General features: G+C 38.4%; 1 protein-coding gene across 1 annotated transcript in view; it reads left to right on the top strand.

The window, feature by feature from the left end:
- Positions 1–21402, top strand: part of LOC143398307 (scavenger receptor cysteine-rich domain-containing protein DMBT1-like) — a 182500-nt gene that overhangs the window by 64578 nt on the left and 96520 nt on the right. Inside the window, exons 14-18 of the mRNA XM_076855297.1 lie at positions 3113–3427; positions 14914–15222; positions 15313–15630; positions 20440–20532; positions 20609–20923. Of these exons, the coding sequence (XP_076711412.1) occupies positions 3113–3427; positions 14914–15222; positions 15313–15630; positions 20440–20532; positions 20609–20923 (1350 nt within the window). The remainder of the gene's footprint in view (positions 1–3112; positions 3428–14913; positions 15223–15312; positions 15631–20439; positions 20533–20608; positions 20924–21402) is intronic.

Below are 21402 nucleotides of genomic sequence, written 5' to 3'. Positions count from 1 at the left end.
GCCACCACGTCTGTTGGTGTCACACTCCAGCCTGGTCACTCCCCCTCATCCAGGAAGGCTGCAGTCCCAGGCTCACCAGTCTCCTCTGTCTCCTGTTCCTGGTGCTGCCAGCATCCTTGAACACAACTGAGATAACATCCTGGCCTCTCCAGACCTGAATTTCTCCCTTTGAAATGCTCCCTCACACCCATCTCCATCTATAGCCACCCTTTTACCATCACTAACTGTCCAGCTTGGGATCTTGATGGCATTATTCCCTTCTCTGACTGTTGCTTCTTCTCCTTATGACACATATTCATGATGCAACTTTTCCAGATATTTTATCCTCATGCAGATTCTAAATGTTTTCCCTTATCAGTTTTTCAGTTTTCCACTCTCCTCATGATTGTACATGTTCTTCTTATCCTGATTAAATGAAATAATATCCCATTATAATCATCCCCCTTCATTACACCCAACTCTCTAGTCTCTTCTGTAATTCAAAGATAAGAATAGTATTACTTCTGACTTAATCCCATCAGAAGATCAATTCACCAATTGGATTAAGACTTATGAGAGTCTTAACTCTTATAACCCAATCATTTCTCCTCTAAAACTTTTGCATTGTCTTATCAGGAGCTTTGGGAGGCACCTAACATTCAAACCATAACACCCACCAAGGCTTGAGCAGGGCTAGAAGTACAGTTGTGGCTAGAAGTACAGTTCAGTGGCACAGCATACCCAAAACTGTTCAAGGTTCTTAGCTTAATCATGATCATAATTGAGAAAGAAGAAAATGAATAACAGCAGTAGCTACCACCGACACATAAATCAGCTATAAAAATACTATAAAATATAGTAATAATCAATTAAAATCAATAACAACTAAAGAATAAATATTGAATGAACAAGAAAGTAAATTAATAAAAGGAAAAATAATTCAAAAAGGAAAAAAACTCATAGAGAAGAAGAGGAATAAAAAATAACAAGAAAATCATTTTATATAAAAAAGATGAGAAAGAAATTTTCATTTAAAGAATTTTAAAATGCATTAAATATATACTAGTAAGGTAAATATAATAATGTAGACATTAAAAAATAAAAAAAAAATGTCAAAAATCCTCCCAGACAAAATACTTGCATACAGACACCTCTTCCCTGGTCATTTAGACACCTCTTTCCTGGTCATTTAACATTTGAATCCAGCAGGTGTCCCTAGGCTAAAAAAGAAGCCAACTGTAGATCCTTTGAATTCCATCAAAATGAGCTAGGAGCAGGTGTGGTGGCGAACACCTGTAATACTAGCAGCTCAGGAGGCTGAGGCAGGAGAATTGCTAGTTGAAAGCCAGCCCCAGCAACAGCCAGATGAGACACTAAGCAACTCAATGAGATCCTGTCTCTCTATAAAATACAAAATAAGACTGGGGATGTGGCTCAGCAATCAAGTGCCAGTGATTTGTGGACCCAACTGGTGGGCCCACACTTGTTCCAGGGACCTTGTGCTCTTGGGGTCTAGCCAAGTGTCCTAGCCATGGTGAATCTCTGGAATTCCTGTGAAAAGTGGTGCAAGCAATCGAACTACTGAGCTCCACCCAGGAGATGGGGCACAGGAATGGGGTGAATCATCAGATTTGATCTCTGAGCTTTCAATCCAGGCCTCTCTGTGCAGCCACGTGAGACTGGAATCACTTCTTTTCACATAGAGAAGGACCACATATCAATGAAGCTTCTAGTCCTTTCTCTGCTGCCAACTCAGTGTGTTTGTGGAAGTCAGTCTTCCTATCTGAGACTGTAAGTAAGTGCTCACATCTTCCATCCAGTTTCCGTGAGGGATGACCAAAGGACCAGTGTATTATAATGAATCCATTTTATAATTCCAGCACGTTTTGCCCCTACAATAGTACCCTTCTCAAGATGCCCCTGGTTATAGCACTCTGAGAGCTTGCTGAGCAATGTGATAAATTCCTTATCCAAATCTGTCTTGTTATATGGATGGTGTCCATCTCAGAACAACAACCCAAATTTGATCTAAAACTTGTAAGAACAATGTGTTTCTCCCACAGGTAAGACAGCTGGAGTTGAAGTTGAAAATTGCTTTGTATTTTTCTCTGGGCTGCCTTAATGCTTCTGCATATTGTCAACATTTCTCATCATTTCTTCATTGGTTCCCAGTTTTCTTCCTTGTTCTCTTCTCAAAATACAGTTTCTCCTGTGTTCTCTGGCTCTTGTCACTCACAGAGTCACAAAAAGTGAACTTCTATTTTACTATTTGCCTTCTCCTCAAGAACTCTTGGCAGGAAATCCAAGCACAGATTGGATATATTGGGGAAATAAGTAACATTCTATGATTCCTAGTGGCATTTGGGTAATGCCAATATCTGATATCATCTATTCAGGGAGGTTTCCCAATCTACCTGACGTGAACACAAATTTAAATTTTAATATCTATATTTGAAATATGAAGCCTAGAATCAATAGTGAAATATATTACATTAGCTATGTTTTGTCTTATGATCCATTCACTTCCAATCTTACTTCCTGAATAATTTCATTTTACCCCCTTGAATTCATGGCTGTCACCTGAGACTTCTGACGATCTCATCCCCATTTCCTACCCCATGTGCTCTCATCCTTCCAAATCTCAGGCCATGGATAGTCACGTGTATGTGCTTCACAAGAAACCAATTTGGATACTGGCCCATTCATTCAGAAAAGACACTTTCAGCTAATCAAATTAAGTATCAATCAGAAAAAGACACTTTCAGCTACTAAAAATAAGAATCTTGGCATTTCTCAAATAGTTTTGTCACCTCATACGCAGAATTCTACCAACAGCGAGGTTTACTCTGACCAGATCTGCATAATAACTTCTACCTAAGACTACTCACTTGATTATGTTGTGTTTGATTTCATTTATTATTTTTTTTTCACAATTAATCTTCTCAGGTTATGTTAGAAACTCAGACTTACCTGCGGCCTACTATAATGAATGATTCCATGTCTTGCTCAGTAAGTTCTGCATTCTGAAAGTACATGCTGCCAACTGCTTGGTTGGGAAGGCAGTACCACATGACAAGAGAACCTTTCCCATGCTCCTTTTAAATATAACCATTGACATGATTCTTTCTCTCAGAGAGCCCACAACTCCGCCTGGTGGATGGTGGCAGTCGATGTGCAGGCAGAGTGGAGATCCTTCACCAGCATTCCTGGGGCACTGTCTGTGGTGAAAGCTGGGATCTGAATGATGCCCACGTGGTGTGCAGACAGCTGGGCTGTGGAGTGGCCTTCAATGCCTTGCTGTATGCACAATTTGGAGAGGGATCTGGACCCATCTGGCTGACAAGGCTGGCATGCACAGGAGAGGAGGACTACTTGTGGAATTGCCCTGCCCTGGGCTTAGGAAAGAACAACTGTGGGCACTCCTGGGATGCAGGAGTCATCTGCTCAGGTATGGTCAGTACATTATTCACTATCTAAAAGAATGGAAAGTTCCAGAAAGTAGTGTCTTATCTCTGGAGGAATAAGAGGTGAATTGCCCAGAGAGGACTAAGAGATCTTTTCTTGAATCTGAGGATTCAGGGGTAACAGTGGATGACAGACTTCATTTATTCCTGTCCTGTAAATGTCTGATAGCATCCTTTTGCTTCTCACTCTCTTACTTCACAAGATATATATATATATATATATATATATATATATATATATATATATATATATATATATATGTATATATATTTTGTAGACCATTTTAACTTAAAGTCAATTTTCATACTTTTGTTTCTCTAATTTAAAGGGTTTTTTTCCCTTAGGATTACAAATAAATTAGCACACACACTCTGTTTGCAGTGCTTTTCAAAAGGACAGCCAAGAATGAGGCCCTAGGCCCTAATTTTCTCAGTTGAATTGATTGTTTGTAGAAGTATAGTCAGAAATATTTTTGTACTGGGTTAGTGGGTATGTGGGCACAGGGATCAAAGACATTATAAGAGAATTTATGGATTTTTTGCAAAGTTGCAATTTTTCTTTCCAGATTTAGATATCAGAATTTTTATGTCATTAGCAGGAAGGACCAGAGATCTGTGATCTCTCACAAAAACACCGTGTAAGCAGTTTTGCACACACCAAACAATTTGATGAGAGAAAATAAACCAAATGTATGAAAAGAAAAGAAAGCAGGTGATTGCCAGCTTTTATGATAATAAAAAGAAAAGACACTTCAAAAGAAAGAGTAAAATAAGAGTTATCCTTTCCCTTAATCCACGCAGCCCAACATGAAGAAATATGCATTTTTCTTGGGGAAAGGAAAGGTCTAAGTCAAGGCCTTAGACTTGAAACTCAGAACTAGGCAGGTGCCCAGTAGATTCCAATAATCCTTGATCCTATGACAGTATAACCATTGACAATTTTTTTTTTCTCTCAGAGAGCCCACAGCTCAGACTGAGACTCTGGAACTGTGTTTAGTTGGGCATCAAAGAAACTGTCTCCACCCTCACTCTTCCAACCTGTCTTGGCAGAAGGAAATCAATACTCTATTGTCTAAGGAGCAGGACATAAGAACAGATGTAGAATTTTGTCTTTGAGCACAATGCTATGCACACTATGATGATATTCAATACTCAGTAGGAATTAGAGGCCTCAAATGTAGGACAGAGCTCATAGAGAGAGCATGACCTGTGTGCTGTGGGACATACTCAATAAGAGCCTGTGGCTGGTTGCAGGAGTCTTGGGACATGAGTCCACCTTAGCAATAGGCAGCTCATAGCATTGAGGGCCTTGGTCCCTCCACAGGGCTGTGTTACCTTGGCAGGCTGAGGCCTCAGAGTGTGACATATCTTTGCAGCATTGGTGGCCGTAGGACCACCCTCCTCACTCCTTCCCAAAGCCCCAGAGAGCACACTTTGGAGAGAGTTAAGTCTCTGCTTGGGATTGAAAGTTTAGTTGGGCATCCAAATTTGACCTGGACCCTTGAGCTCTTGTCATTACATATTATAATACAGCTTTCAAAGATGAAAGATAAAGAGTCTCAAGGAATCAAGAATAAAGACACAAAGAACACATAGGGTGTCCTAATTCACCTGACAATTAGTTTTCCAACAGGACACATGCAGGCCAGAAGTGAATGCCATGAGATTTTCATAGAACTGAAGAAAAAATTTGCAAATAAAAAATACAGAACATTTCAAAGCTGTTCTTTATAAACAAAGGAAATACAAAGCTATTATCAGACAACCACCTCCCTCCCCCCAAATTACCATATAATATAGTAATCACTGCTGAGTATATATCCAAAGGAAATGAAATCAGGATGTTGAAGAGACCTCTGTACTCTCATGTTTATGGCAGTACTACTGACAGTAGTTGAAAGGGAAATAATCTAAGTGTCCATTAACTTATACATGAATGCAGTGAAGTATATTTACATAATGAAATACTCCTTGCCCCCCCCCCCAAAAAAAATAAAATCCTTTCATTTGCTGCAGCATGCATAGACCTGAAAATCATTAGGTCAAGTGAAATAAGTCAGGCAAAGAAGGACAAGGGTCTTCTAATCTCACTATATGTGAAACCTGAAAGAGTTGACCTCATAAAAATTTAGTAGTTTAGACTGGAATTGCAAATTCCATAGGTTGGAAAGTGTAAGGGTTAGATATGGAATGATCAATCAGTTATAGGTTTTACTTAGATAGACCAGAAGTTCTTGTGCACCATTGCACAGTAGAGTGACTATAGATAGCAATAAGAAAACCTATTTCAAAAATCAAGAAGAGAGAGTATTGGAAATTTTCACAAATGAAAATTAAAAGTGATTGAGGAAATAAGATAACATAGTATACATATATGTATCAAGAATCAATTTACTGCACTAATTGGTATACTATTTATATTTTAGGTATTAGTTGAAACAAGTTTAAATGAAAAAAGGAGAAAAATGCTATGGGTGACAAGATATGAGGGAAGTTTATATAGTTTACATGTGATGGATTCAGTAATACAAGAGAAGTGCATTGTGAGGTAAATTTGATAAGAATGAGAACAATGGAACATTTTGAGGAAGATAGAGGAAACTTCCAGGGTCTGGGGGATGGCAACAGAGGATTAACAAAGAGCATATAAGGATTATCTGAGCAGCACTTAAGACCCTCGTGTAGGGTGGGGAGTCTATGTACATTTGTGTGAGTTCTGGACACCCATGCTGTGTCGAATAAGAATGATTTGTAAGTGTAACTCAAAGTTGAGGTATTGAGGTCAGAATGGGGGAGAAAAGTTCCCATGGATGACACCTTTTTAAGAATCTTGAAACTTGCCCAATAAAGCAATGTGTCCTGAAGCAAAGAATCAGACAAGGATAGATCTGACTGCAATCTCTAGTGAGAATGATTCATGTGAATCAGTGGACTTCTGCAGATGCCATTTTTCTTCTTTTCTCCCCCAAACAGGACACTCATAAACTTCAAATGGCTTGAAATTGTTTGTTTTTCCCATTATTTCCTTGAAATATTCACGCCCAATACCTAAAAACATTTCTGGAACATGGAAAATTCTAAAAGGCATTAGTAATTTGGATTAGAAACCATGGAAACAGATTGTCAATACTCTCTTCAAATACCTCTATCCTATATTCAGGTCAAGGTGGAAAGTTTAGATTATGTCTCCTTTGAAAACCACTCTTCCCTATTTTACCCTTTCCTGATCATACACATTTTCTCCCATTTATGAGCATCCATTGACCTCACTCCTTGTCCCCTGCTCTGTCTCTATGTGAAGGTCATGCTGCATCAATTTCCTGGCTTTCAGAAATGACTGGGAAGCCCAAGAATACAGGGCAAGTTTGGTCTTCAAGGAAGATACTGGGATCTATGTGCACCTCTGCCTGGCCTAATACCACATCTAATGGAGACATTCCAATCTAAACAGGTGACACAGTTCTGTGTCCTAAAGAGTATAATAAGGTTTTGGAGTGATGGATGAGGAGACAGGTGGATTCAGAAACAAAGCTTATGATCCAAGCACTGGAGGGTTGCTTAGATGCAGATGAGTCCCAGCTACAGGAAAGGTGGAGCAGGAAATGTTGGTCTTATTGGAAGAAACAAAGGTGTAGTCTTAATGAAATGTGCTGGAAATCAACCTGGCCATCCTGCCTCTTTAGTTTACCTGGATAAATTTGAGCCCCAAAGTTCTGATAGTGATGGGAAGTGAAAGAGGCCATTTCCACAAAAAAAGCTGGGATGTGGAGAATTGGGGATCTCGCAGGAGCTGGCACAGGGACAGAAAGAGTAGTTTCCTGAAGGCCAGGTTTCTACAACCCTTCTGGGACTTGACTGAAGTGTTTTTGCAAATGAAACCAGTTGATAAAGTGGAGACCACCTCTGTGAAATAAGAGTAGAGATGCGGCACCAGAGAAAGGCACAGGGTATATCCTCTATGGATGGGCACATTGAAGGGGTGTGGAGGGAATAGGAAAGGGGGAGCGTGAAAGCAAGAGGAGCTGTTGCTGAGAGGCATAAATGAGGATATAGTGGACAGGCCTGGATGCCAGCTTATCTCTAACTTCTAAAATTTACTTACTCTCCCCAAGTTCTGTCTTTTCTGTCAGGACATATGGATGTAGCACATGAGCATCTTCAGTGATATATCACTTTTAGTAATTTTTAACACATTTAATACTGCCAAAAGCATTTATCACTGTGGAGCTTTAAACTTAACCATGAAAAAGGCCTAAACATAAGATTTTGGAGTGATGGATGAGAAGACATCACAAATCAGAAATTCTTCTGATTTTTAATAAAGGAAATTATATAAAAGTTTATTGCAAAGGTTTGATATTCTAATAGAATTCAGTGCCTAAGACAAAGATACCCCCAACATAAAGTTGAGGTATGTAGGATACTAGAGAATTCAGATGAGGTTTGTAGTAAGCATTTCATCTTTCTCACACTTTCAATTAAGTGAGTGACAACTTGGGGAATTCAATACAATGGGCTGTTTATTCTGGAATCCACTACAGCCTGATGACACACACCATGCATGAAGTTTAGTGTCACGAAGGCATGGTAGGTGCTGTACAAATATGTGCATTGAGGAAGAGAGAAACCATATTTAGGCTGAGAAAGAAAGGAGGAGTAGAGGTGCAATGCAGGAAGAAAGTAGAGCATTTTTTCAGTGTAATTACTGAGGTAAAAAGAGCATGGTGACCTTCAGTTACTGATGCAGTCTGACCATCCTGAGCAGAGCAGGAGGATGGAGAAGAGCAATGCCTAATTACCTGCATGGGTAAGAAGAGCACAACACCTCTCCCACACATGACCCAATAACAATCTTGTTGAAAAGCTGTTTCTTAGTCTTCTTCTCTGGCACATCATGAGGAAGTGCTATGAGATGAGGGGCCTGGTCTCCCCTAATTTTCCTCTTGAATCAGACAAGGCTAGATCTGGCTGCAATTTTTAATTACTCCAGTAAGAATGATTCATGTGAATCAGTGAACTTCTGAAGATGCGATTTTTCTTTTTGTTTCAACCAGGTCTCTCATAAACTTCAAATAGCTTGAATTTTTTTCTTCTTTCTTTCTTTCCTTCTTTTTTTTGTATGCATGAGTGTGTCTGCATTATTTCTTTGAAATATTCACACCCAGCACCTAAAAACATTTCTGGAACATGGCAAATTCTGAAAGACATTAGTGTTTTGAATTAGAAAACATGGAAGCAGATCTCAATACTCTCTTCAAGTACCTTTCTCTTATACCAGACCTGGGTGTCTCCTTTGAAGACCCCTCTGCCCCCATTTTATCCTTTCCTGATCATACACATTTTGCCCATATCTGGGCATCCATTGACCTCTCTCCTTGTCCCCTGCTCTGCCTCAAAGGGAAGATCATGCTGCCTACTCCAGCTTTCAGAGATGACTGGGAAGCCCAAGAATACAGGGCAAGTTTGGTCTTCAAGGAAGATACTGGGATCTATGTGCACCCCTGCATTGCCTAAAAACACCACATCTGATGGAGACATTCCCATCTACTCAGGTGACACAGTTCTGTGCCCTAAAGAGAATAATAAGATTTTGGAGTGATGGACAATGAGACAGGTGGATGAAGAAACAAGACTTATGATCAAAGCCCTGAAGACTTGGTTAGATGCAGATGAGTCTCAGCTATAGGTGAGGTGGAAGAGGCAATCGTTGTCTTAATGGAAGAAACAAAGGTATGGTCTTGATGAAAGATATTGAAAATCAACCTGGCCACCCTGCCTCTTTTGTTTACCTGGATAAATTTGAACCCAAAGGTTCTAATGGTGATGGAGCGTGAGAGGTGCTATTTCCAGAAGTGGAAAGAGCCCTAATTTCCTAAAAGATGTAATGCAGAGAATTAGGGATTTCCCTGGAGCTTGTGCAGGTACAAAAGAGTAGTTTCCTGAAGACCAGGTTTCTACAAGACCTAATGGGTCTTGACTGAGTATTTTTGCAAATGAATCCAGTTTGCAAAGTGGAGGTCACCTCTGTGAAATAAGAGTAGAAATGAGGCACCAAGGAGAAAGGCACAGGATATATCCTCAATGGCATGAGCTCGTTGAGGGGGTAGCAGAAGAGACCAAGAAGGGAGGGAGCTGAAGTGAGAGGAGCTATCACTGAGAGGCATAATTGAGGTCACAGTGGGTCTGGATGCTGCCATATGTCTAATCTCAAGGTCTATTTTTATTTATTTATTTATTTGTTTGCTTGTTTGTTTATTTGTGGTGCTGGTGATTGAACCCAGGGCCTTGTGCATGTGAGGCAAGCACTCTATCAACTGAGCTATATCTCCAGCCTCATATGTCTAATCTCTAACAAGTCACTAAATCTTTCCAAGTTTTGTCTTCTCTGTAAAGACATAAAGACATGACACATGAGCATCTTCAATAGTATATAATTTTTAGTAATTTTTAACACATTTAACACTATCAACAGCTTTTATCACTGGGGAGCTTTAAACTTAGCTATAAAAAAGGAAGTTATGTTGAGGTTTTTATGGTACTCAATAATTCAGAGAAAGAGAGTTAGGAAGGGAAATTGAGACTGAGAATAGATTTAGAATAAATACCATAGAATCTCATTTATTTATACAGGAAGTATCTACAGCCAGACCTTGCCTGGGAGCTGCCCATCTGTCTATTCCTATAAGAGAAGCCACATAAAAAGTTCATTTGCTTCCATGTGCTAAACACATACTCTGCACCTTCAGTTGTCTTTACTGCCAATCCTTCAAGTTCCTTATTCCACAGAGAAGCACCATTTATTTATTTATTTATTTAGATTGGTCACTGTGAGCTTTGATGCATCCTTCTTTTGGACTGAAGCACAAGTGTGTCTCTATATCTTCTGATTTATGATACAAAAAGCAGAATTTGTTCTCTAGTGTGCAAGAAGTAGATGCAAAACATTAAGATTTTGAAGTTGCTTTTAATTTTTGCTGTATTGGTCCTTTGGAGTTTGTGTGGGATTTTGTTAATTGTATTAATTATCTATTCAGTGGTTATTGATAAAATTGTTCTTTGTCTGCTATTTCTCCTACATAAAAATAAGTTCTGCTATCTTTCAGGTGAGATTAGGAAGACACATTTCCTTTAAATGACAAGAAGCTGGAGAGTACCCTTCAGTGTCAGCCAAGTCTTCACCCTTAAAATTCATCACCTGTCCTCAGCTGAGTCAGGCACAATTTGGGTGAGGACCTCAAGTCATTCAGGCTCTGTTGTGTCCCACCTGTGGAGAAAGTTTAGCCACAAGACACATAAATAATGTTTATATTGTTTCAAACAAACATACAGAGGGCTCTAGTGAATCCAAACTCTATTTCCCTACATGACAATCTCCATGGAATTATTTAAATATTAAGATTTCAAATTTTATGAAAATACCAGTCTTGTGCAGATATTGAAATGTCCTTGCTATGACTCATGTAATTTTCACTGATTGTCATGATTGAAACAACATGCAACCAAGAGGAAAAATAAAGAATCCCTACTTTTTTCTTTTCCTTTTCATGTCATTGTCATCAATCACTTCTTAGTCTCTAGGAACTAAGGCAAGTTTGCATCCTTCTACCAATCTTACTACTCCTCGGACAGTTGATCATATTGAGACATGGCTCTGTTCTCTAAGTGTGATGTCTCAGAGAAGGAGATTCAAAAATCTTCATTGAAGCATCACAGATTTAGAAGAGCTGGTTACTATAGGAGAAACAAAGTGGGAAATTTTCATCCTTCTGATTTTCATTGAATTTTTCAATCATTTTCTAAATCTCTCACTCAAACCCTTAGTCCAATCTGACTTGCATCCTCAGAAGAAGGGAGACACATAGACAGACACAGAAAGGAGGGAGAGGTAAGCAGAGAGGCAGCAACTAAAGCCATGCTTCTGTGAGCCGAGGTACACTAAGGACTACCATTGACCAGAAGAAATGAGGGTGGAGCAAGGAAGGATCCCTCTGATAGTCTCCAGAGAAGGTGACAACCCTACTGACACTCTAAGTCCTACTTTCATCCTCCACAACTGTGTGGCAGTGAAACTTTGTTTTAAAGCAAAATAAACATTATTAACAATATTAATTCCTTACCCAATTCTAGAACAATGAAAGGATATGTGTTATACCACATAATTGAAGAACTTTAGTCAATATGGAAAAGTCATGTTAGAGGGCATAATGAAAAATTCATGTTAATGGAAATCCCTAGAAATGGGTCATTTTTATAATCCACTCTGATATTTTCTAAAGAGGAGGTATAATTTTTTCTTCATGTTTTATGACTCTTTTTTTGACATCTACATATTTGACTATACAGGACAATACCAAATAGAGACTAATTTTCTTTTATTTAATACCTATCCCTTAATTTTCTAATGTTATAAATATTTATATAGTCTAATAATTTAAAGTATTATTTTTAAAATTAAATATAGGTATGTGAATGATTTTATAAGTACTAAATTCCACATACATATACATATGTGTGTTTGTATTCATTTTCAATCCACTTAAAGCCTATTATTCATAAAAACATAATTCTTAATAATTTTTATCATATTTCATACATAATTTCTTTCTTTACACCAGCCTTCTGCATAAATGTCCTTGTAACATGGACTGACTTATTTTTATTTATGAAATTTTAAGTTCTATAGAAAATAGAATTACCAACTTGGATATTGACCTGTGTTTTAGAAAATAAGTGCATTTGCTAAAGAAAACAGAATTATTCATTAAAAGGATAATATATTTAATAAACACCCTCATAAAATTACTGTAGTTGTATTTACACAGACTCCACAAATTTTCTCATCCTAATGATCTGCTGAGCATCACTTTCTTTGGGGAGCCAGTCCTCATGTTCAACACTGGGTTCACTTGATGTGCTCATTCACACTGTTCCACTCTCCCTGGTCATAATGGTGGGCCAATAACACAGACAGAGTCAGTTAAAGTCTTTGCCCTGAATTTACCCTCTTTGGGATCAAGCAGCGCACTAGGACCCACACTTCTCAACTGTCTGCAAAAGTTATTTCTAAAGATCAAAGACAAAAAAAAAAAAAACAAAACAAAACAGGGATTGGGAAGATCCATGGGGGATGGGGGGTTCCTAAAAGCATCAGGTCCCCATTGCTCATACTTTCCCTTTATATGATCATGTGAGCTCTGCCAGCCTTTTGCATCAAATCTATTTGAGTTCGTTTGCCTCACATGGTTTTGTTTATTATTCTTTTTTTTAACTTTATGTTTGGGAGATTTAGCCACAGATCTCAATCAGATCATTTTATTGCATCATATGTATATATACCACTATTTTAAAAATTCAGTGTAAGTTCATTATTGGGAGCTTGAGTTATACATGATAACTGACAAAAGAAATCTTCAATGTATTTTTAAAGATAAATAAATGTATTGTTGAGTTTACAACAATACTGCTCTCTGAACACCTCAGGATCTCTGTTCAGTACAATGACAAATGCTCAGTTGATGGTCTAAGTACATGTACTATATGAATTTTATTCTGCATCCTCTCAGGCTATAGCTGTATTAGGTTTCTCTGATCTGTAAAGAGTACAAGAATAAAGATAAAACCCAACTGGGAGATCTATCTCTTTATCTGAAATGCTTCCAATTTTTATTAATAGAAATTATACAAAAGTTTCTGACAAAGGTTTGATATTTCAATAGAATTCAGTGACTAAAACAAAGATACCCTCCGAACCTTTCACTCAGAGGACACTGTATTCAGATACCCCAGTGGATTATTTTAGAGCTGGGATGTAATGTTATTCTACCTCAACTGAGACATTCTAACACTTGGATGCTGGAAATGGGCCAAGTACAGTTAATTTTTTTAAAAAAGGAAAATAAAGAGGAAATAATGCCATTGCAGGCATTTTCATATTTTTATCTGAGCTGAAACTACAATCAGTCATGCAAACCTGGTGGTCCTCCCTGGTGGTACTGGTTTTGAACGTCTATGTGAAAGTGACTGAGTGGAAACCAGAGTTCATAGACAAGAAGACCTGGCTGCATCCACAGGTAGAGCCTTCAGCCAGCCAGATTCTGTTCTGTTTCTGTTCTGATCTTTGTTGTTCCTGTCACTAGACAACTGTATTGATGGCTGAATTTATCATGTGCCTGCAGGTCTCACACTCTTTAAAACATAACCTCCTAAAGATTACTGATTTTAGTTTGGAATTTGTATATCTGAATTTTGACTCTATAAATAAGGTACACTATCATTATTCCTCTGTAATAATGATATAAATTAAAATTACCATTGTAGTAACACTTCAGGAATCCATACTTCATGTTAGTACATCAGCCTCAAAGAGAGAAGGGAGTATCCCAAATGAAACATTTTAAGTAACAATTTTAAAAAGATAGATTAATGTTTTGATGTTCATTTCACTTTGATGGATTACTTAGGGGGAAATTAATGAACATGCTATTCTCTTGAGAAAGGTTTCTTGCTGAATTTCTTCACTACATAAAATAACTATTATATTATAATTTCACATATGTAACTAGACACCTTCCCAAAGGTGTGAACCCATACTTGAAATCACTTCCTGATCAGCTTCAATCGATGTATAATATATTATTTAAACTCTATTAGAAACAGAATAATCCCTTAAAAACACACACAAAAGAAAATTCTTACATCTCTGGATAACTTCTGTTCATAGTTTAAATTTCATTTCTGTCTTCTTTAATGGGAAGGATAATGTAAAGAATCATGATTATTTTAGTCACAATAACCTAGTTTCTATCTCAGACTCACATTATTTAGTGGTTTCTTTTCTCATCCCTAAATGGAAAATAAATATAAATTGTCAGTTATGAATACATACTGAAGTTTTTAATTAATTAACAAATGTTGTCTTAGTTGGAATCACTATCTGTGAATCTGTGAATTGAAAGTTTCAGGGCATAAAAGAGTGAAAAATTAATCCAAGTCTTTTTCTACACTGAGTTCACATTTAGTGGATAGATATGGATTATATACAAAAAAGGACGAAGAATGTCAAACAAAGTCAAAAATCAAAGGTACCGTCATATAAAGAATAATATGTCCCTATAAAAGAAAAATCCATTTCACACACACACACACACACACACACACACACACACACACACTACACACACACACACACGCACTTCTTGAAAACACACATATTCATGTATGTATATGTATGTGTATAGGATAGTGTGTATATTCCTACCATGAATCAGCAACTTAGAAAGGACATTACAAATTCCTTTTCCAAAATTTGGCTTCACACACTTCCTCCAGGAATTCACATTCAGGCACCATCTGTTGAATCCAAGCCCCAACACCGCAACCCTGAAAAACAGAAAGATTTGACAGCATAACCTGTTAATTGTTGCTCCCCACTTCTATTCACTGGTACTTGTCGTTGTTTTTTTTCCCATAGGATTTGTACATCTGGTTGGAGGACATGGACCTTGCTCTGGGCAAGTGGAAGTGAATTCTGGAGAAGGATGGATTCCAGTATCTGATGGGAATTTCACATTACCCACTGCCCAGGTCATCTGTGCAGAGCTGGGGTGTGGCAAGGCTGCATCTGTCCTGGGGAACATGCCCTTAACAGAGGACAGTGAACAGGTCTGGGCTGAAGAGTTCCAGTGTGAGGGGCTGGAGCCTGGCCTCTGGTTCTGCCCCAGAGTGCCCTGTCCTGCAGGCAGCTGCCCCCACAGAGGGGCTGTGCAAGTTGTCTGCTCAGGTGAGACTCACAACAGGATGTTAACCTCCCTACACAATCTATTGGGGTAAGAAAACTATGTAATGCTTCTAAAACCCTGTCTTCTACCAGGATATACAGATGTTCGGCTCATGAAAAATGGCAGCTCTCAGTGTGAGGGTCAAGTGGAGATGAAGACCTCTGGAGGCTGGAGAACACTCTGTGCCTCCCACTGGAATATGGCCAATGCCAATGTTGTCTGCCGTCAGCTGGGCTGTGGAGTCGCCATCTCCACCCCAAAGGGAGAGTACTTTGTGGAAGGAGGAGATGAGATCTGGAGAGACCGATTCCACTGTTCAGGGTCTGAGTCCTTCCTGTGGAATTGCCCTGTGACTGCCCTGGGTGTTCCTGCCTGTGCCCATGGAAACACAGCCTCTGTGGTCTGCTCAGGTAAGAGAGGGCAGGGCTGGCTGGTACTAGAGTGACATGTCTCTTGAGAGCAGATAGCATGCAGAGCTTACTTCAAAAATGAGATATTTTGTGGTGTTTAGTCCAAGGACAGCGCAGACTGTGTGAACAGTTTGGTCACATGGAAAAATTCTCAGGGAGTTTAAATTAAAGACATAGACACCATTTTACCTTTAAACCAGCTCCAGAAGGGCTCTTGAACACTCAGCCTCAAGCTCCCCAGGGGGACGGCGAGGTTTTACTGAAGAGACTAGCAAGAGAGAGGGCTTTTCTTGAGGAACAAAAAATTCTGGGGAAAATCCCACCCAATGAAGGTCAAGGGGGGCCAGTGTGGCAAGGTCAGGATGTGATGATTGTATCTTTGGGGGCAGTGCTGAGATAAGCCTCCACACAGACAAGCTCTGGAACCCAAGAAGGGTGGGGAAAGCTCTGCCACATTAAAAGTGACTGAGAGAGCCTCACACCCAGCCTGGGAGGAAACTTAGTCACCTGCAAAGATGGTCTCCCACAGTGGTGAACTATAGTTCTTTTTTTTTTTTTTTTCTTTCTTTTTTTTTTTTTTGAGAGAGAGAGGATTTTTTAATATTTAGTTTTTTTTTAGTTTTTCGGTGGACACAACATCTTTATTTAAAATTTATGTGGTGTTGAGGATCCAACCCAGCACCCCAGGCAAGCACATTACTGCTTGAGTCACATCCCCAGCCCAAGAACTATGATTCTTAATGATCATTCATATTTCAGCCCTGTCAAGAAATATTAAAAGGATTGGTTTTAAGTAAACATTATAATTTATTGAAGTTCATAGATAACACTATATATCAATGAATGACAGCTCTGTCACATTCCTCACCCTGGACTATCAGAGAGCATCAGCAGCTCCCAGAAGTCACCCTCACATTCCTCCAGTCACTGTGCCTTCCTCCCCTCCAAAGAATACTCTAACTTTTGCTGCCAAAGAATATTTTCTTCAGATTTTCAGCTTCATGTAAAATCATGCACCATGTTCTCTTTTTGTGTCTTCTTTGACTCAAAATAATGTTTGCATTTTACCCATGTTTTAATTTTTAGCTGAGTCCTATTTTTATTGTTGTAGAGTTTTCTGCAAATAACTGCAGGATCATATATTGATTCATTCAAATTATGTGGAGATTTGAGTTGTTTGCACTTTCTGAGTAGCCAAATAATGATCTTACAAATTACCATGTCAATATCATTTGGTGCAAATGTGGATATATTTGTATATCTTTATTAATCTTTGTTTTTTTCTTATGACCTCTGTTTATAAGACCTTCTTTCTAGAGTCAAATTCTTATTCTTAATGAAGCACAGCATATCATAATTTCTTGAACTTGTAGTGTTCTAGTGTCACTTTAAAAAGAACTTTGCTATTATAAGATCATAAAAATATTTTTCAAGCGTATCTTATACATGTTTAGTTATGGTTCTTTCACATATTGTTGCACAATCTTTCTGGAGTTGGTATTTTTATAGTGCATGGTTTAAAAATTGTTTCACATCATTGCTTGCATATCCAGAATTGACTCAGAATCATTCCTGAGAAGCCTTTTCCCCACTACTGTGTTACCTTTGAAATACACAGGGTGCAGTTACTTCTGACTCTTCCTCTATGCTTCATTCTGGTCCATTCTATTATTTTCTATGGTTGTAGCCATGCATACCACCTTAATTATTTAAAGTTTATAGCATGTCTCATTAACATTTTAAAAGACAACTTTAAAGTAACTAATCTAATTATGTTGTTTTTCCTGCCCAGTGCATTGGTCATACTTGGTCTTATGAATTTCAAATAAATTTTACAAACAGTATGATATATTTAATTCAATAATAGAATGATGGCATTTAGATTGAGTTTGGATTTGACTTAAACATAAATATGAAGCTAATTGACCTACAAGATATACCTCTAATTTCCCTCAGAGATTATACATAACTTTTACTAGGTATACTCTTGGTGTTTTATGTTTTGATGTTATTTTATGAATTTCTTTTAGTGAATTGTCCTAGGAATTAATTCTACTAGTATTTTATTCAGCTTTTTGTGCTGTGACAGAAAGACCTGACAAGAACAATTTTAGGAGGAAAAAGTTTGTTTTGAAGCCCAAAGTTTCAGAGATCTCATTCTACAGATATCCTACTCCATTCCTTGTGGTTGGAGGTAAGGCAGAATAACAGGGTTGAAGAATGAAGCAGGGGAAAGGAGGTCAGCAGATGGCCACCAAGGAGCAGAAATAGGGAGAACTCTGCTCAACAAAGAGAACATATAAATCCCAAAATCATGCCAACAGGGACCCATCTCATGCAGTCACTACCTACCTGACTATAGTCACCCCCCAGTTAATACTATCAAAGGATTAATGTGCTAATTAAGACATTTATAACCAAACTTACTTCATTGTCTCACACATGAGCTTTTCTGAGACAGCCAGTATCTAAACATCACAACTAGTTTTCACAGTTGCTTTTTGGTGGCTTTGTTTTCACTTTTTTCTCTTTCATGTATTTTATTATTTTTCTTGATAATTTGAGAATTCTGAATAATCTTCAAAGATAATACAAAATTCCCAGATAACCCTAACCCAGATTCCCCAATACTATTATTTTTCTATATTATCCCCTCATCCTGCCACATTTATCACTGAATATATAAAATATTTCTGAGTAACTAGCTAAGAGTAGGTGGATAAGATATGTTCCTCATGAATTGGTGTGATTATACTATGTATACAAGAAGAGATATGAAAAATTATGCACTATATATGTAATAAGAATTGTAATGCATTCTGCTGTCGTATATAAATAAAAAAAAATTACACACAAAAAGATGTTCCTTACTCTTAAAAAATTATCAAGAATATTTACATAACTACAGTGTCATTGCCAAATTTCATAAAGTAAAATGTTAGCTTTCACATATGATGGAGACCATGTGGCACTTGTCTTTCTGTATCTGGGTTATTGAACTTAACATAATATCCTATGATTCCAACAATTTTGATGCAAAAGGGAAGACTCCAGTCCTCTTTATGGCCATATTTATACCACATTTTTTTATGAATTTTTCTTCCAATGGGCATCAGATTCCATACTGTAGCTATTGTGAAGAATGCCACAATAAACATGGAAATATATGATTGCTAATTCACAGTAAATATCATTGTCCTAGTGGCTATTGCTTTTTAATGCATCACCCACCCACCCCCCCAAAAAATAGCAACACAAATAAAAATACATTTCATTTTGCCCATTATTTCCAGATTCATAAATTTAGCAAGGATTCTTGGCAGCTGCTTCTTGTGGTCTCTCATGAGGTTGCACTTGGATCTCATCTGCTGCTGAGGTCATTGTAGACTTGACCAACCTGGGAAACCAAGATAGTTCATTCCATGGCTGGTAGCTTGAAGTTCAACTGTGGCTACTGACAAAACAACATGCAAATACTCTGTCCCACATGATAGTCCACAGAGTAGAGTTCCCATTAAGCAAACATCCTATGTCAAGAGGAGGCGGCCTGACTTTCTTAGCTAGGTTCCAAGTCAAGCTGTGCTGCCTTCACCACATTCTGTTGCTTATAGACAACTCACCACTCTCAGCCCAGATTGGAGGGAAGGAGGAATAGACTGCAGAGGTCAATAGATAGAGTGTCACAGATTTTGTGGGTATTTTTATAAACGACATGTGTGTTGAATACCTAAATTTGTGTATTTTCTAATTTGGTTTTTTTTGCACTATCAAATATGGCCTTAATAACCAAAACTTTTGTGAAGTAAATAGGAATGTTAAATTCTCTCACCATCTCTCTTAGTATCCTATTATATTTCTTTTGTTTTTTCCTTTCTCTTCTTCACTATGTATTTTCCCATGTTATATTTAACATTTCTATTTTGTGTTAACCTACACTGTTGTTAGACTCATCCTCTGGTTTCTTATTTGTAGTCATTGACTTTATTGGTCTTTTTACTGAGATCTTTTTAGTTATACATAACTCTCAAATATTTATTGAATTTTTATTATTTTCTACAAGATGCATGTCATGTCATTTAATTTATAAAATTTAATCATGATTATTTGAAATAACTATAAGGAAATACCAATACCACTCTATGAAAATCTTTTTATTTTTCTACTTTGTCCGATTTGTTTTCTACATAATTTGTTTTATATGTATGAGGCTTTTATGATTGACAGGCATCATATATGAAAAAAATCTATCCTACAAAAACTTCAGAAAGAAATTTATTTAATTTCTTCAATTCACTTTATTTAGGGTAGATCACATTATAAAAAAATTGAAGTGGTGAGATACTGGGCATCATCTCTGACAAATTTTTTTTTTTTTATAAAATACAAGTTTCCTGGGTGTTTAATATGATTCCTCTTCTTTGGTCCAACCTAATATTTACTTGTGTACTCCCAGGAAAAACTGGCAAACATGCTGAGATTTTCAATGTCTCACCTACTACTTTTGAATGTCCAAATGCCTCCAGGGAAAAATCGCTGATTCTAATTTTTACTTTTCTCTGAACTTGACTCCTAAGTCTTGCTTCCCTGGGAGCTGTGCAATACTTTCAAATAGCACTGCTATATTCACACTTTCCTAAAGTCATTCCTGGGACTATAGTAGATTTATACTTCATTTAACCAAGAGAAGCAGAAGCAGAATCCTTGAATAGAAGAAAGGAAATTACTGATTGTGGGCTGCAGCTTTCAGATGCCATCACTGGATTATTGTCAAGTTTAATTCTGTTTCCTGTTCGCTACTCCCATCTGTAGGAAACCAGACCCAGCTGCTACCCCAGTGCAATGACTCCTGGTCTGACCTAGCAGGCTCTGCAGCCTGGGAGGGCCAGTCTGCCAACTGTTCAGGTGAGCAAGGCTTCCAACACAGAGCCTTCCCATTCCCTGTGTAAATGCCCATTGACATGACCCTGTCTCTCCTCAGACAGCAGACACCTCCGCCTGGTGGATGGAGGCAGTCCCTGTGCAGGGAGAGTGGAGATCCTGCAGCAGGGCTCCTGGGGCTCCATCTGTGATGACAGCTGGGACCTGAGTGATGCCCACGTGGTGTGCAGACAGCTGGGCTGTGGAGTGGCCCTGGAGGCCACCATCTCTGCTCACTTTGGAGAGGGATCAGGGCCCATCTGGCTGGATGAGCTGAACTGCACAGGAGAGGAGGCCCATGTGTGGCAGTGTCCTTCCCAGAGCTGGGGGAAGCACAACTGCAGTCACAAGGAGGATGCTGGAGTCATCTGCTCAGGTCTGTGATATACTCTGTGCACAGGCTGGAAGGGTCTGAAGGATGATGTCTGAGCCCTGCGGCAGGGTTGGGCAGTTGCTGACAGGGCAGTGGTGAGGTGGTGCTCTCACAATTCCTGTCCTTCCAGCAGAGGAGAAAATGAGGTGCTTCCATGTCCTGCTGCAGCAGCTGAGCTTCTGCTCCTTCCTTCTTAGCACTGTCCCCTGACACAGTCATTCTCTACAGTGTCTATTTAAAGCAGCCATCACTCTTCTGTTACCTGCCAGTGCAACATCCTGACCCACTGAATTAGTCTTCTATTTCTTCTGTAACAAGTTACCATAGACGGAGGGTCTTAAAACAATACAAATTTATCATCTTACAGTGTGTTGGTTAGAAGACTGACCTGGGTTTGTGTGGGCTATAAACAAGGTGTCAGCAGGCTGCAACAGCTGGAACTCTGGGAAGACACTCCTTTCTTACCTTTTTCCACTTCTAGA

Source organism: Callospermophilus lateralis, chromosome 4 (assembly GCF_048772815.1).
Source record: "Callospermophilus lateralis isolate mCalLat2 chromosome 4, mCalLat2.hap1, whole genome shotgun sequence".
In the NCBI taxonomy this organism is placed as follows: domain Eukaryota; kingdom Metazoa; phylum Chordata; class Mammalia; order Rodentia; family Sciuridae; genus Callospermophilus; species Callospermophilus lateralis.
This window is presented reverse-complemented; position numbering and strand designations above follow the sequence as displayed.